Here is a 17585-nt window from a genome sequence, read left to right as displayed (position 1 = left end):
TTTAATGATTAAGAATTAAGATTTCATGAATACACTGGATTCTTTTTTGGTATTAGGGGAAAGCAGAGAGTAAATGTGGTGGGAAACTATGAGGGTCCAGAGATTCAGACTTTAGCCTGGAAGAGACATTAAAGAGGTATTTTAGGGACTTCCCTGGTGGTCCAGTGGCTAAGACTCTGTGCCCCAATGCAGTGGGTGTGGGTTCAATCCCTGGTCAGGGAACTAGATCCCACACGCCACAAGGAAGATTGAAGATCCTATGTGCTGCAACTAAGACCCGGTGCAGTGAAATAAATACTTAATAAATAAGATAAATATTTAAAATAAACCTGTTATTAAAAAAAAGATGCAATTTTAACTTATTTTAGAAATAGCTTGAGTGTCTGCCAGTCAACAGCAGAGCTAAGGCCAGAACCTGGGGTTTCCCAATGCTTAAACCATTGTTCTTTCTTAGATGTGAACCATGAATTGCTTTAGAGAATACTCCTTTCTCCTCCTCTGTTAATCCAGATAGGGGAAAAAAAGTGAGAAAGCTTAAAGACTATTAAAAAACAATCAGGACATTAAGAATCAAGTTATCCTGGAAGGAGGTCAAGATGGTAACCACAGAGGCTGGAGTTAAGGGGAGGAGCACCAGGCAAGATAAGGTCTTATCTAAAGCAATTAGAGTAAGCAGGCAATTAGAAGCTTTTGTTACTTGTATTTAGCTGAACACTGTGAACAGAAAGCTTTTTGAAATCCTTGGCTAAATCAAAACCTGGAAAGTGAGGACTTCTAACCTTCAAGAAAAAAAGTTGAGCATGAGACAAAAAGGTATTTGTTTTTATACTTAACTTGGTAGGAAAAAAAGAAAAACAAAAAACAGACAAAAAACAAGATGTCAGCTCAGCTGGGTCCCAATTCCAGCCCTGGGAAGCCCAAAGCCCACCCCTCTTGGTTTTATTTTTAAGGATAGCATTTTTCCCCCCTCCTTGGCCAAGCTCAGTGTGTGGGATCTTAGTTCCCTTACCAAGGATTAAACCTTCACCCCTTGGAAGCGTGAAGTCTTAACCACTGGACTGCCAGGGAAGTCCCGCCCTCCCCACCTTGGTTTTTGTAAATAGTCCTGAAGGGCTTTCTTGGTTTCTAGTCTACTGAGATCTTGCTTCCATGTGTAAATTGAGTATAATTTTCTAAAGAGATGGAAAGCAGGCTTTTTACATCCCAGTAATAGGGAACAAATTTGATTGGGAATGGCTGGGTTACCATCTAACACTTTCATTTTCCCCTGCCCGGGCTTAGCTTCCCTCCATCCGGCTGGCTTTTCTTTCCTGGTCTTATTTCTTTCCTCTCCGCCCTCTGCCCCCACTCCCCTCTAATCTCCAGCCTGGCAGGTTTTCCCTCTCCTGGAGTCCAGGTGCTTGTAGCATTTGCTCCTTAGTGGCTTTCCCCTAAGGAGACAGCTCCCTCCTTGTTCTTCCCAAAAAGGAATCATGGGGCCAGCTGTTAAGATTTTTTTAAAGTATTTTTTTCATGTGTTTACTCAAGATGGGAAAATCTCTGAAGTTTAAGGTGGCACCTGGCTGTCCCGTGGTGCTTATATTTTTTCATGGCTTTGTTCTGTCTGGAATTTTATTATAACTAATGATGGGACTTTCTTAATGGTCCAATGGTTAAGATTCTGGGCGTCCAATACAAGGGGTCAGAGGTTCAATCCCTGGTCAGGGAATTAAGATCCCATGTGCCACATGGTGTGGCCAAAAAGCAAAACAAACAAACAACCACCACAACAAAAAACTAATGGTAATGAACATACCTTGATGTTTATATAATTTTAATAAATCACCTTCAAAATGATAAAGCATCAGTGATCGAATAGACAGAGAGTCGCTCAGTCGTGTCCAACTCTTTGGGACCCCACGGACTGTAGCCCGCCAGGCTCCTCTGTCCATAGGATTTTCCCAGGCAAGAACATTGGAGTGGGTTGTCATTTCGTCTCCCAGGGGAATCTTCCCAACCCAGGGATCAAACCCATGTCTCCAGTATTGGCAGGCGGATTCTTTACCACTGAGCCACATGGGAAGCCTAGCTTCTATCAAGGATTCACACCAAAAGGTGGTTCAGTGAAGCAGCTATGATGAGGCAGTGCTAGAATTAAAAGGGGAATCAGGTACCCTTGAAACTCAAACCTAATAATAGTAGAAAACATCACCAACTCACAGCAATACACACAGATTTGAAACTGTTTCCTTGAGAATGTTTCTGTTTAGAGGGAGGACTCTAATAACTCATTCTAAGTAATGACAGGCAAACAGTGACGATGCCTCAGTGACCTGATAGCCGTGCCCTGGAGAGAGAGCCGAGAGAGGGGTCCCCAACCTCCGGGATCTAATACCTGATGATCTGAGGTGCAGCTGATGTAATAATAATAAAAATAAAGTGAACAATAAATGTAATGCACTTGAATCATCCTGAAACCATGCCCCCTTCCCCAATTCATGGGAAAAATTCTCTTTCATGAAACATGGTCCCTGGTGCCAAAAAGTTTGGGGATATTCAAAGGAATGTTCTTTGTCCTTCACACCCGCGCTGTTTGTCTTCTAACCGCCCCATCTCACAAAGCTTTAACCTCTCCTAGAGTCACATGCCTCTTCCCACTTTGAGGGGCAGGGTGCACGCCAGTGCTCAGGCCTCAGGTCCTCCCTGGGCGCTGGTGATCTGTCCTCCTCATCCTGGCTTTGTAAGGCTTTCCCCTAAGTTTTTCCAGCTCCCCTGTTTCTCTAGTTCCTCCTGAATCTTCCTAGATAAACCTGTCTAAATGATGCAAGAACTTTCTATCTAATGAATCTGTGATTTTCTCCACTTTAATCACACCTGGGCTGTGTCTACCACACTCTCTCCACAGCTGCACTTGTCGTTTCTGTTTCGTTTTCAGCTTTCTATTTTACACTAGAGTACAGCCGATTCACAATGTTGTGATGGCTTCAGGTGGACAGCAAAGGGACTCAGACATACGTATTCATGTGTCCATTCTCCCCCAAACCCCTCTCCCATCCAGGCTGCCACATAACATTAAGCAGAGTTCCCTGTGCTGTACAGTAGGTCCTTCATTATCCATTTTATTGTCAGATTTTATTTACTCCTTACTTTCTTTATGTCCCCTAAATGAATTTCCTCAAAACCCAGTTCCTCTTGTCTCAGGCCCCATAGCTAGTATTTCATTTTCACAATCACCTTGCCTCATGTAGGAGGTTGCCCCTTTCCTCCGAGGGAGGGATGTGGTGGGCGGTGGTGGAAACTGGCGCAGTGGAGGGAGGGGGCCTTAGCTACCCACAGTCTGTGGCCTGAACAGCCACAAGGCTCCCCCAGTGGCAGAGTGGTACAGACTCTGCCTGCCAAGGCAGGAGATGCAGCAGACTCAGGTTGGATCCCTGGGTCTGAAAGATCTCCTGGAGTAGGAAATGGCAACCCACTGCAGTATTCTTGTCTGGAAAATTCTATGGAAATGAGGAGCCTGGCAGGTTACAGTTCATGGGGTCGCAAAGAGTCAGACAAGACTGAGCATGCATGCACATCACAGACACCAATGTGGAGTCAAACACTTTTAGAGGGTTTAATTATGTCGTAATGTTCCCTATCATAATTAAGCAGAAATAGTGATTTTAATTAGCACATTTACAAAAACCACACAAGTATGCTTCCCTGGTGGCTCAGATTTTAAAGAACGCACCTGCAATGCAGGAGACCCAGGTTCGATCCCTGGATGGGGAAGATCCCCTGGAGGAGGAAATGGCAACCCACTCCAGTATTCTTGCCTGGAGAATTCCATGGACAGAGAAGCCTGGCAGGCTACAGTCCATGGGGTCGCAAAGAGTCAGACATGACTGAGAAAATAACACACACAAGTAGGTCCATATAATCGCACACTTCACCTACTCATAGCTTAATGGTGTTCCATCCTTGTTTACTTTGCCCTGGTTTCTCTTTCAGCTTGAATGAGCACAACTTTTGAAGTCTTTAATTTATGACTATTTTAACTTAAGCAAGCCGTGCTAGAGGGTGACAGATGTCACCATGTCAAAAACCCAGAGGGAGGGTTTCTGTTTAGCCTTTGATTTTTGTTTTGTTTTTTTAAGCCAGAGAAACGTCCGACTGTGCTCATAGTTTGTAAGCATACGTCACCAACTTTTATCTTCCTGCAAATTCCCTGTTCTCCTCCAGATTTCTCTTCACTTCTGGCTGAGGAGGGGCCGGCAACTAGGCGGCCGCATGCCTGAGTGGCTCGGGTGATAAACTTCATAGTTATTTTTCCCAATTAATGGTTTTCACTGACAATTTTACTGCTCTATTTTAAGCTTCCTCATTCCCTTGGGCCTCCGTACATATGTCTGTGATAAGTCTCATCCCGTCCAACCAGATTGTCTCCTCAGAATATAGACTAACCTATTCCAAAAAGCTCATCTCTCTCTCTCTCTTTTTGGAACATAACACTTGAAAATGCATTGAAACAGAAAGTAATTAAGCTTTAAAGGAGAGCTATAAAAGTGATTTATTCATGAGTACACACTTATCCTTCTCCCAACTGACACCCATTTGATATTAATTTTCCTTTAGTGTGTATCTGCAGCCTTTTTCTAAATCTGTACTACTAATGGAAACTTTTTATTCCACCCTTATTCCCTTCTACTTGGCTCCAAAGACTCTCATATGTGCTGAAAGGGATCCACTGGGGGTACAGAACCACAATTTGGGAAATTCTGCTCTGAAATAATAATGCTCCCTAGTCACAACCACTGACTTTTATTAGGTTGTCAATTAGCTATTTTTTAATTAGGGGAAGAAAGGTTCTTAATTCATTTTTTTCCCTGAAGCTATTTAGAATGCACTTTTCTCATCATGTTCCACTGCTGACAGAACAGCTGCGGAACACGTATCGGGCTGGCCAAAACATTTGGGTTTCTCCATAAGATGTTAGGGAAAAACCAGAATGAAGTTTTTGGCCAACTCAATATCTTTTTCTTGGGCTTGCCAGGTGGTGCGAGTGGTAAAGAATTCTCCTGCCAATGCAGGAGATGCAAGAGAAGGTGGGCTTGATCCCTGGGTCAGGAAGATCCCCTGGAATAGAAAAAGGCAATCCCTTCCAGTATTCTAGCCTGGAAAATTCTGTGGACAGAGGAGCCTGGTGGGCTACAGTCCATGGGACCGCAGAGAGGTGGACACAACTGAGCGACTGAGCACAGCACAATACCTTTTTCTTAGGTCAGTGGAACTTACATTCTACAGATAAGTAATTTCTACAGAGAAATTTCTATAGGCTCCCCTCTCTGACCCCAAAGGACTCACAGAAAAAGAAACAATGATAATAATACTTCCTTTAAATTGTATAGTTTTCAAAGCAGATTCACACACATCAATCCATCCAAGCTTTTAAAAAAACCGAGGCTCAGAGAGATTAAATAAAGGGCATCTTCAAGGTCACACAGCTAGCCAGTCAGTGTCAGAGACCAGAATTTAAACCATTACTTGATGATTCCCATTAAAAAAAGAAATCAATCTCAAGAATAGGACTATAGAGATTCAGCGTTTTTCATTAACATTGCGGGGGTGGGGATGTTTTGTAAGCAATACTTACCAGCGACTGTGCTTTTCTTAGTTTAGATCTGTCCTGTGATTTATTTTTCTTATCACGTGACTGTCGGTTGAAAGCTGGGGTCATTTCATGTCTTTTCCTTCTTCTGTTAATTGGAGAGCATTGGGAAAATTATAAATACCATTTTAAAGCTTTGGTGGTTGGCACAGCTGTTTGTCTATTTGATTTTGTTGTTCCTGTGGTTTAAAAGATTATCTTCACTCAGCTGGAAACAAGCCAAGTGTCTATCAATAGAGAAGGGGTTGAATAAACTCTGACACATCCACACAATGGAGGACTGTGGGCTGTAAAAAGGAGGCCAGAGTATTTCTTTATTTACCTGTGGAGTGAGCTCCTGGATATATTGTTACAGGAAGAAAGAAGTGGGATAAAGTGGTATGTATTGTGTGACACCATTTCTTTCAGAAAGGGGAGCATGTGTCTGTATTTGTTTATCTTTTTTTCATCCGCCCCACTCCCCTCCTTTATGATTTTTTAAATGTAAGGACATTTTAAAAAATAGTTACCTATCCGTAGGATTCCCCTGTGATCCAATTAGGAACACGAAACAGTATTGGAGACTTCTCCAGATACACTTTGTTTTGTATATTTGACTTTGGAACCATCTCAAAATTATGAAATAAAAGAAAAAAATTCCAAAAATCTAAAAACAGCTGATGGTGTTACCCCACACAAAGGAATAACTTCATGGGACTTTAAACACAGTCATTTGTCTGAATAGCCTTAGTAGAACATATCCTAAGGACAAAAACACAGGCAAAGACATCTTAAACTGTTTTCAGTAATCTTATTGTTTGTATTAACATTAATATTTGTTTTTTAAAATGCTTGCATATAATAGGATAAAGTATAGATCCACATTATTATTATTATGAGTATATACCCTCAGGCTAAAGGCAAAATGAACCAGAAACAAACATTGAATTCTAGTTAGCAAATTTGTTTTGACAATGATATGAGTTAGCAATTCAGAAATTACTTCCAGAATTTGTTAAGTAAATATATTCTCTATGTGTATACTTCATATAATATATTTTTTATACAAAATTATGCTGTACTGTGATTAGTCGCTCAGTTGTATCCAACTCTTTGTGACTCCATGCACTGTAGCCCGCCAGGCTCCTCTGTCCATGGGGATTCTCCAGGCAAGAATACTGGAGTGGGTTATCATGCCCTCCTCCAGGGAATCTTCTCAACCCAGGGATGGAACTCAGGTCTCCCACACTGTAGGTGGGTTCTGAGCCACCAGGGAAGCCCATACAAAATTATGTATGTACATATATAATCATAACCATATATATAATATAATCATATATAATATACATAATATAATCATATATATCATATATAATCATATAATATATATAATCAAATATATGTATGTATATCAATGTCACAGAAGGGAGGCGCAAATACAGAAAAGGAAAAGACTATAATGAACCCTATGGTGCTGGATTGGAATTTGAGGTATTAAAATATTAAAAGAAGCTGTAACGAAAGCATTACAGCTACAAAATGCAAACAAATCCTAAAGAAAAGGTCAAATTTACCAATAAAGGTTCATTTACTTTCAATCACTTTTTGCTTCTTGGGGCTTCCCTGGTGGCTCAGCAGTAAAGAATTCACCTGCAATGCAGCAGATGCAGTTTTGATCCCTGGGTTGGGAAGATCCCCTGGAGAAGAGAATGGCAACCTACTCCAGTATTCTTGCCTGGAGAGTCCCCATAGACAGAGGAGCCTGGTGGACTACAGTCCATGGGGTTGCACAGAGTCTGACATGACTCAGTGACTAAACCACCACCACCAGTGAAAAGTATTTGTATTTCACAGTAGCTTCTGTTTTCATCTTTTCATAGACCAAAGAGCCAGTAAATTGTTTCTAAAAGGAAAGAGATGGAGAAGGGCACAGTTCTTACCCTTGCCAGCTGTGTTCAATGGGGTCACAGTTGTCCAGGTAATTGAAGCGAATGATATCAGTTGGATGCTTGTCAGAAGACCTCCAAGGTGGGAGTTCTTTCTCCCCTGGGTGGGTCTTCTTTCTTAAAGAGGAAGAGGATCGGAAAGCGGATGAAGGAGACAGCTTTCCCTCTGGAGAACTGCTTCTAATGGGTTGAACATCCGCGATCACAAACCCATCTTTTGGAGGTGTCTAGAAGGAGAAAATAATTTCTGTTCTCAAAACACTGTAATAAAAACAAAAATAAAACAAAGAACATGGACTTCCCTGGAGGTCTAGTGATTAAGAATCTGCCTGCCAACGCAGGGGACACTGGTTCAATCCCTGGTCCAAGAAGATTCCACCTGCCCGTGTGCCACAACCACTGAGCCAGAGCTCTAGAGTCTGTGCTCTGCAACAAGAGAAGCCATCGCAATAAGAATCCTGAGCATGGAAGGTAGAGAATAGCCCCTGCTCTCTGCAACTAGTGAATGCCCAAAGGCAGTAATGAAGACCCTTTGCAACCAAAAATGAATAAATAAATAAATGCTTTAAGAAAATCAGCATTATCATAATCACCATGATGGCATTGATAATGGTAGCAATGATTACAGAAGCACCAACCCAGAGGTACTTGTATGTGCCAGGCACTGTCTCAGGAAGTATTCCTGCATATTATTATTTTTTGAGGGGGGCGGGTTATACAGTGAGGCATGCGGGAGCTTAGTTCCCACTACCAGGGATCGAACCTGCACCCCTTACGTTGGAAGCACAGAGTCTTAACCACTGGACCACCAGGAAATTCCTGTTCCTACATTACTTTATTTAACCTTCATAATAACTTTAAAAGGTAATCATAACTACTTTCATTTTACAGAAGAGAAAACTGAAGGTAGGATAAACTGATTAATTTTTCCACTACTACTATTAAGACAAAAGTAGTAAGATACAGGTTCAGAATTTGAATCCAGGACTCTCCAGCTTCAAGCCCACACAATGAACTTCTCTATCCTGTATTGACACCTCTCCTACCATATCATTATACAGTTATTCCACAACTGCAGTTAATTTGTTTATAAACATATACATTCTTAAAAACAGTACCCTGTCCTACCTATCTAAAACACAGAGACAATTTCCATTATGCAGGGGTAAACTATAGATTTTATCAATTATCAAAACTTTAGCCATTTCCAAAGAATTGGGAAATGAAGGTCTATTTTTTTTTGAAAGTCTATTTTTTAATTGCCCAAAATGAAAGTCTGTTTTTTGTGTGTATAAAATTCATAAGGGTTTTTATGCAGTTGCAGCCTAAGGGAAGAGGTATTGCTATATTAAGAAGCCATTAAAGCCTTAATTTTTGTTCTTTAAGAGATTAGGGAAGCTTTGCTCAGTAAATTGGTTTGCTTAAATTGTTTGTGAAAATTTAAAAATTCCCCAAGTTCCTGCAAGCAGAATCAGTTAGTTTCTTACCCTTGTTTCAACTGCTCTTTGTACATATTTCTATTACAGAATAGTACTTCGTATTCAATGTGGTAACTATGTGGTAACAAGTCTGTGTCCTTGGCCATAGACTGCTGCAAAGTCGCTTCAGTTGTGTCCGACTCTGTTCGGCCCCATAGAGGGCAGCCCACCAGCTCCCCTGTCCCTGGGATTCTCCAGGCAAGAACACTGGAGTGCGCTGCCATTTCCTTCTCCATAGACTAGGTGTTAAACAAGACCTCTTCCAGCAAAAATTGATTTCATTCAATATAAACTCAGAAAAATGAAATGAATGTCCATCTTATTTTTTTTATTACCACTGGTAATAAAGAATACATGATAATAAAAAAGCAGTTTCAGGGGATAAAATTTAGGCATGAATGCTAGTAACTATATATATAAATAAACATCATTAATTTTGAAAAGTACAATATATTGACCAATTAACAAAATAGATAATAATGAACACTGATGACTTTTCTGTTAAGTAAACAAAAAATTTGTTCCCTTTACTCAAAGCCTTTTGAGACTTTTTAAAATCGCAAATGTTGAAAAAATTTTAAATGCTTTTGTTTGCATATATTGAAATGACCATATATCTTTTCTCTTTTATTCTGTGAATTACATGGACTGATTTTTGAATATTATGCCAACCTTACTCTCTTTGGATACATTCCACTTGGTCATCATACATTATTCTTTTTTTTATATATTACTGGGTTTAATTTGCCAATTTTTTCTTTGATAGAAAAACTGAAATTTACTATAACAAAGTACTCCCTAAAGAAATTAAATACTAAGCAACAATTTGTCAATTTTCTTATATCAGAACTATTCATTATTTTAAAATATGTGTGTGTTAGTTGCTCAGTCATGTCGGACTCTTTATAATCCTATGGACTGTAGCCCACCAGGCTCCTCCAACCATGGAGATTCTCCAGGCAAGAATACTGGAATGGGTTGCCATTCTCTTCTCCAGGGGATCTTCCCGACCCAGGGCTCAAACCTGCACCTCCTGCATTGCAGGTGGATTCCTTACTATCTGAGCCACCAGGGAAGTGCATAAATAGTTTCTGGAAAAAGAGTTATTGTTGAAGACCAAGTATTAAAATCAGTATTACATACAATACTCAAAACCTTTTTTCTTTCTTTTTTTATTTTTATTTTTTTAAATTTTATTTTTAAACTTTACAATATTGTACTGGTTTTGCCAAATATCGAAATGAATCCACCACAGGTATACATGTGTTCCCCATCCTGAACCCTCCTCCCTCCTCCCTCCCCATTCAAAACCTTTTTTCATTCTACAACCTGGTTAATCACTTTTCTCTCCTCTGCCCCAGAACAGCCCAAGCTTCAGCTATGAAGCCTTTCCCTGCCTATGAGTGACTTTGAATGAGAGTTAAGGAAAGCCTTGTGATAAAAGGAGTCATAACTATTATAATTTTTAAAATAACTCCTCTACCACTGCACTGAAAATTTTTCTTTTTAAAAGAAATTCTCATGAAGAACAGCCATCATTGAAATCAGAAAGGCTGCTTTTATCATTGTAATTATAACAGTATTAATTATGCAGTTCATTACTATATTAAATGTAGAGGGTTTCTACTTCAAGTAAACACAATAACAGGAAACGTAAATGAGCATATTAAGAACCAACTATTCGTATTTCAAAAGGATTCTTCAATTCAAAAAGGACTCACTGCAGCTTTTCTATAAAAAAAAATCCCTGTGGTTTTAAAAATAATTAAAAAATTTTAATTTACACATAATTTTCAGGAACTCTTCTATTATACAAAACGATGCACAACTCTGCATGTATATAGATCATGCCATAAAGAAAAAGCTCATAAAAATTTCCCATAAGTTATCTAATTAACTGTGACTATAAGAATGAACATAAACATTGGTTATAATGCATAGAAACCCATTAGAAAAATGTATGCTCATATTATTTACTGTTTATGATTCTATGTAAGGACTTTACATTGCTAGTTTCTAAAGTAAAAAGAATTTTAATATGCCCATTATGCCCTTTCCTAATTACTAATTTATTGCAAAACTTTTCTTTATAAGTGATAGAAACATAAACTTCAGTTTGCCTGGTAGAATCACAGAAAACTTGAATTGGTTAAGTAAAATTTGATGACCCATAGGTAATAAATACTGCACATTACCCACAGAATGTGCAGAATTGTGTCAGAATTGTGTTCTGTAGGCATTAGAGACACAGAAATCCAGGAATCCAGAGAGAATGAGGAGCTCCAAGTCCTAACCTAGGTGGAACTGTGGTTTGTGTCAGATGACTTTCAACTAACATGGATATCTTGAAAAGAGCTGTTGAGTTCTTAGAACAAGGGAATTTTGTAGTCATGGTATATTTCTTTTGAACCAAAGGCCTTCCCCAACTTAGTTCCAGAATTCCTAAGTAGCTGATGTTAGTAATTCTGTTGCTTCTTTTCCCAAATTTACCTTGGGCTTGGTAACATGGAGTTCTTTGACCATTTGAATATAATGCTTCTTCCATACACCCTGCTCATAGGGGGTTGGGGAGAAATTGATGTACCAGTTAAACCGTAAACATTTTAGCATCCAGAGCTGATCCAGTTCAGTCAAGTTCTTCCAATGCCAGCTCACCTGGAAAAACAATGTGAAAAAACTATTCAGTTTATATGTCCACTTTCTCTAGGTTTTGAGCTGTCACCCTGGTACTGAGAGAACTTCTTTTTTTTTTTTCTGGAGTGGGTTGCCGTGACCTCCTCCAGGGCGATCTTCCTGACCCAGGGATCGAACCCACTTCTCTGTGTTTCCTGCATTGCAGGCGGGTTCTTTACCGCTGAGCCACTGGGGAAGCCCATGAATGAATCAGAGCAAACATAATTTTAACTAGATAAACCAGGCCTGGAATTCACAACTAGTTTCTTTTTGGTCCTTTTCCTCCAAATCACAGCTAAGTTACCTCCTACCTGAAGTGCTTCCTAACCAGGCAGGAGGATTTTTTTTTTAATTTTTATTTATTTATTTTAATAGGAGGATAATTACTTTGCAACATTATGATGGTTTTGCCATACAGTGGCATAGTATACATGTGTCCCCTCTACCTGAACACCACTTCCACCTCCCCCCCATCCCATCCCTCCAGCTTCTCACAGAGCACTGTACCGCTTTTTCTTTTTTTTAAATGTTAATTCAGACAGAATCCAAGTCAACTAATATTTATCGAGCACCTATTAACCATCCTCGTCACAACCTGAAGGGCAGTATAATTAATATTGTCCCCTTGCAAATGGGGAAACTAAGCTTCAGATAAGACTTTGGAACTTTCTAAAGATCTCTGGAAGTCTGCATATGAAAGTTATATGAAGGCTACAGAAACTCCGGTTGGTACATTGCTTATTTTTTTCATGATATTCTTCTGTTTTCCCTCCATTCTTATGATTTAACTAAATATAAATTTTATAAAGGGAACACAATGACTAATACTATATTGGTGTGTCCTAAATAGCCTTTAAGATTCAATAGAGCATTAAGTATTTATCCTGGGGACTTCCCTGGTGGTCTAGTGGCTAAGATTCTATGCTTTCAGTGCAGGGGGCCAGGGTTTGATCCCTGGTTAGGGAACTGGATCCCACGTGCTGCAACTGACACCTGGTGCAGCCAAATAAATAATTTTTTTTTAAGTATTCAGTACATTCCATTTTCATAGCATTATGGTCAATCCTATACATCCAGCAAACAGTGGAGGTGACCCTATTATGTGTAGTCGTGTTTAAAATAATTTATTCCAGGTTTTAAATAAGTCTTAGTAGAAACTAGAGTCAAGTCCATATATAAAGTTGAGACTAGGCATTCCATGTCTCTTATCAGGAATTGCAGAGATGATAGCTAATCTTCACATTCATTTCATCCTTGGAAATTGGCCTCTTTTTCAAGGTTAACTCAATAATAAATAATGTTTCAGGGCCCCCAAAAGGAGAAGAACACTCTGTAATGGAACTTGCTACCCATCCATCTGTTTATCTGTCTCTCTTCCTCCCTCCTTCCATCCATTGTGTATGGAGTTCTGATTACATCCAGGATTATTTTATGGGCTGAAGATAAGACATGTAGGGGAGAGGGAAGCAGAAGTGGGCACAATCAGGAGAAATAGTAGGTTCAGGATCTAGATGGAGGAAAAGGCTTAGAGGATCTGATACAACACTGCAGGCAGAAACGGAGATCACAACCACTTTATGCAACCCAGAATGAAACTGCACTGCCCTTAATCCTCATATGGGTAGTTAATTCAATCAAGATGTGGAGTTTGGGAGGGAGGGGATGGGGAGAAAGTTTTTCTTAATTCTCACCCTTTTTCTCTTTTGACTTAGATCTGGTTTAGACCCGGGTAGTTAAGTTGGGGTTCCCCCTCTGCACTGGAGGTAGATAAATTTTTGCTTTGTTTTTGATTTTTGCTGCTTTTTTTTGTTTAAAACTAAACAGGAATGAGGAAAATTGAGGGTAGGTAAGAGCTTTCAAAATTGTAAGACAATCCCCACCACATTTTTAAACAGCTCAAAGCTCATCTTGGTGCAATGACTTTATTGTTTACTTTGAATCTAGCTAAAGACCAATTGCCTCACAGTCAGTTCTGGGAATAAAACACGACGCTGAAATCTACCAAGAATGACATATGGTACACATAAATGATAAGATTAGCTATTTCGTATCACATTTCCCTGGAATGGTAACATTCTCATTGTGAAAAACATGGAAAATTCTGAGAAACCGGAAGAAAAAACAATACCAAGAACCCTGTCAATCAGAGATGACCAAACATTATTAACAAGCTGGTAGAGTTATTTTCCTTTCTGTTTTTCAGGTATATATGAAAGCAAAATTGGGAAACTGCATGCAATTTAAAATCATGCTTTCTTCATTTTACACATAATAAGCATCTCTGTTCTTCCAAAACATGTTTTCTAATGACTGCCTAATAATTCATTATATGGCTGAATGATACTCTATTACTGGGCATTTAAAACACTATGCTTTTATTTTTTAAACAAATTGTTTCATTTTTAGAATAAGTAATATGTGTACATCAATACTGAATACAAAGATACCAAGGGGCACATGGTAAAAAAAAAAAGTAAAAAAAAAAAAACCTCTCTCATCCTTGTCATCTAGCCACTCATTTCCCTCCTGAATGCAACCATTGTGACTGGCTTCTTGTGTGCCATTCCAGAAGGTTAACAAATATGGGTACATTCTTTTCTTCTTTCCAAAATGGTAGGACAATTCTGCACCTTTGTTTTTTTATTGATTGCGGAGATGGTTGCAACCAGTCTGCTATTAGCAGACATTTCCATTGTTTCCAACCTTTTGCTACTACAAACAATGATGCAGTATTCTTATACAGACATAAATTTTGCATGTGTTGAAGTATAGGCATCTGACAAATTCCAAGAAGTGGAACTACTGGCCAAAGGTAATCTAATTTTTTTTAATTAAAATTTTTTTTAAAGTTTTTAGCCATGTCTCATGGCATGCTGGAGAAGGCAATGGCACCCCACTCCAGTACTCTTGCCTGGAAAATCCCATGGACAGAGGAGCCTGGAAGGCTGTAGTCCACGGGGTCGCTGGGAGTCGGACACGACTTCAGTTTCACTTTCACTTTTCACTTTCATGCATTGGAGAAAGAAATGGCAACCCACTCCAGTATTCTTGCTTAGAGAATCCGTCTATGGGGTCGCACAGAGTCGGACACGACTGAAGTGACTTAGCAGCAGCAGCATGGCATGCAGGATCTCAGTTCCCCGACTAGGGATCAAACTCACATCCTTGGTAGTGAAAGCACAGAGTTCTAACCAGTGGGTCGCCAGGGAATGTCCAGGAATCTTTGTTTAAAAATTGAACACTACCAAATTGCTCTCCTTGGTATTTGCATCAATTTATCTGCCAACAACATATGAAGGTGCTTGTTTCCCCACACCCCCAACAATATAAAATATGATCATTAAAAAAGAAACTAAAAGAAGAAACAAAGAAACTCAATCCATCTGAGTCACAAAAGATGGCATGAAAACGAAGCTAAGCGTTTTACCGATTTTAGAAAGATCTGCTTCTCTCTCTGTGAACTATTTGTTTACTTCCTTTGCTCATTTTTCTGCCAGGCTTTGATTTCTTTTTCTTCTTAATGTAGATTTATAGTTGTTCTTTAGAAAATAAGAAAATTACCCCTTTGCTGGCAATATGTTTTTTCCCCTGTTTATCTTAATTTTTTTTGGAGGGGGGGCACACTGCAGCAGCTTGTGGGTTCTTAGTTTCCCAAACAGGGGTTGAACCTGAGCCCTCATCAGTGAAAGCACTGAGTCCTAACCACTACCAGGGAATTCCCTCCTGTTTACTGTTTCTATTTATTGACAGTTTTCTTCTCTATGGGGAAAATTTTAATTTTTATAATCACAACTTAAAATCTTGCTTTATTTATAAAGCATATATAATATATATACAAAATATATACAATAAATAAAGCAAGATTTTAAGTTATACATTTTCTTTTGAGGCTCTGAATATTATAGATCACTCACAAAGCCTTCCTTCCCTGCTGCTGCTGCTGCTAAGTTGCTTCAGTCGTGTCCGACTCTGTGCGACCCCATAGACGGCAGCCCACCAGGCTCCCCTGTCCCTGGGATTCTCCAGGCAAGAACACTGGAGTGGGTTGCCATTTCCTTCTCCAATGCATGAAAGTGAAAAGTGAAAGTGAAGTCCCTCAGTTGTGTCCAACTCTTCACGACCCCATGAATTGCAACCTACCAGGCTCCTCCGTCTATGGGATTTTCCAGGCAAGAATACTGGAGTGCGGTGCCATTGCCTTCTCCGTGTATTTATCACATTAGCATCTTATTTCGAGCTTTTCTATTTATGAATGGCCTGCACTCTACACTATGGTCCTCTGCTGTGCAGTATAAGACTATTCTGCTGATGAACCATTATATACATGTGTATACACTTCCCCAACTGGCTAATACTATTTTATGGACATTTAGTGATGGCTTACTTTTTCTCCCCTTTGAGCACTAAATGCACAACCAGACACAAAGCGATGGGGCTAATTCAAACTGCACAAACTAAACGTAGTGAGCGTCTTGTCAGTGCTCGGTTTTGTACACATGCTTTCTTTTTTTCCCTCAAGGTTCAGTGTTTTCTAGGCTGTCTTTACAGAACACCCAACACTGCTTCTTCATCTGTACCTGTGCACAACGACAAAGGCTTCGAGGGTCCAGGAAAGAAAAGATATGTAAAGATAACACCCTTGGCAGCTTGGTAGTAAAATCCAGAGCTTCTGCTGGAATTTTCTCCTGAAGCTTTCGACAGCAGAACTTTTGCTGTGACAGGGAGCAGCGTTCTAACAGGCTTGTCAGGATTCTTCTCCTCTGAGTGTCTGTCCATTTGTCAAACTGGAAAAAAGAAAAAAGCAAAGCAGAACAACAACAAAAAAAAGCTCCAGGTTTAGTCTGACACCAGAGAGAGAGAAAGAACTGCATAGAAAGTTTAGTAACTTATTCCTAACGAACTGCATGCATTTCTTTCCCCAACGAGTACACCCCACGTTTTGCCACCTACCTGTTCTTTCTCACATTTGTGTGTGTGAGCCCAAGCAAGGCCGGTGTGGACACAGATGTGCACCTGACCTCAAAACTTGGAGTTACAGAAAAATTTGGGAGCTGGTCATAGTCATAAACTGAGAATATATATAGACTTGTAAAATATAGATCTTCTTTAACTTCTGATGGGGCTATATCCCAATTAATCCATCACAAATTGAATATATCATAAATTAAAAACGCATGTAATACACTTAATCTACCACACATCCTAGCTTAGCCCAGTCTACCTTAATGTGCTCAGAACACTTACATGAACCCTGATGCTTGTTGCTGTTGTTTAGTCACCCAGTCATGTCCAATTCTTTTGCGACCCTATGAACTGTTGACCACCAGGCTCCTCTGTCCATGGGATTCTCGAGGCAAGAATACTGGAGTGGGTTGCCATGCCCTCCTCCATGCGATCTTCCTGACCCAGGGATCAAACCTAAGTCTCCTGCATTGACAGGGGTATTCTTTATCACTGAGACACCAGGAAAGCCCTCACATGAGCCTACAGTTGGGCAAAATCATCTACGACAAAGCCTATTTTATAATAAAGTGTTGACTAGTTCATGTAATTTATTGACTTAGTAGGGAATGGCAACCCACTCCAGTATTCTTGCCTGGAGAGTTCCATGGACAGAGGAGCCTGGTGGGCTACAGTCCATGGGGTTGCACAGAGTTGGACACGACTGACACAACTTAGCATGTACACAAGCACACCGAATGTGAAGCCAGAATGGCTGTCTAGGTACTGATGGTTTTAAGTGTATTTGGCCTGTACTCTTGTGACCGAGTGGCTGACTGGGAGCTGTGGCTCACTGGCTGCCCAGCACCATAAATGAGTTTCCTACTGCACATGGCTAGCCACCCCTCCTAAAAAAACCCAAATACAAAATTTTAAATATGG

At 39.8% G+C, this 17585-nt stretch overlaps 1 protein-coding gene across 5 annotated transcripts in view; it reads right to left on the bottom strand.

Annotated features, from left to right (window-relative positions):
• The window catches only part of FBXO16 (F-box protein 16), a 74378-nt gene that overhangs the window by 29945 nt on the left and 26848 nt on the right, over nucleotides 1-17585 (bottom strand). For 3 of the 5 annotated variants that reach the window (XM_059889279.1, XM_005209865.5, XM_010807724.4), the window contains exons 4-7: nucleotides 16280-16486; nucleotides 11520-11684; nucleotides 7546-7778; nucleotides 5612-5714 (exon numbers count right to left, since the gene is read on the bottom strand). In XM_059889279.1, coding sequence (XP_059745262.1) covers nucleotides 5612-5714; nucleotides 7546-7778; nucleotides 11520-11684; nucleotides 16280-16486 — 708 coding nt within the window. Of the gene's footprint in view, nucleotides 1-5611; nucleotides 5715-6135; nucleotides 6368-7545; nucleotides 7779-10192; nucleotides 11685-16279; nucleotides 16487-17585 lie in introns of those variants that run through there. The other 2 variants (XR_808131.4, NM_001078119.1) reach the window with 2 other exon arrangements.

The sequence above is a fragment of the Bos taurus genome, chromosome 8 (assembly GCF_002263795.3).
Source record: "Bos taurus isolate L1 Dominette 01449 registration number 42190680 breed Hereford chromosome 8, ARS-UCD2.0, whole genome shotgun sequence".
Classification (NCBI taxonomy): Eukaryota; Metazoa; Chordata; class Mammalia; order Artiodactyla; family Bovidae; genus Bos; species Bos taurus.
Note: the sequence above shows the minus strand (reverse complement) of the source record. Positions and strands in the feature narration are given on the sequence as shown.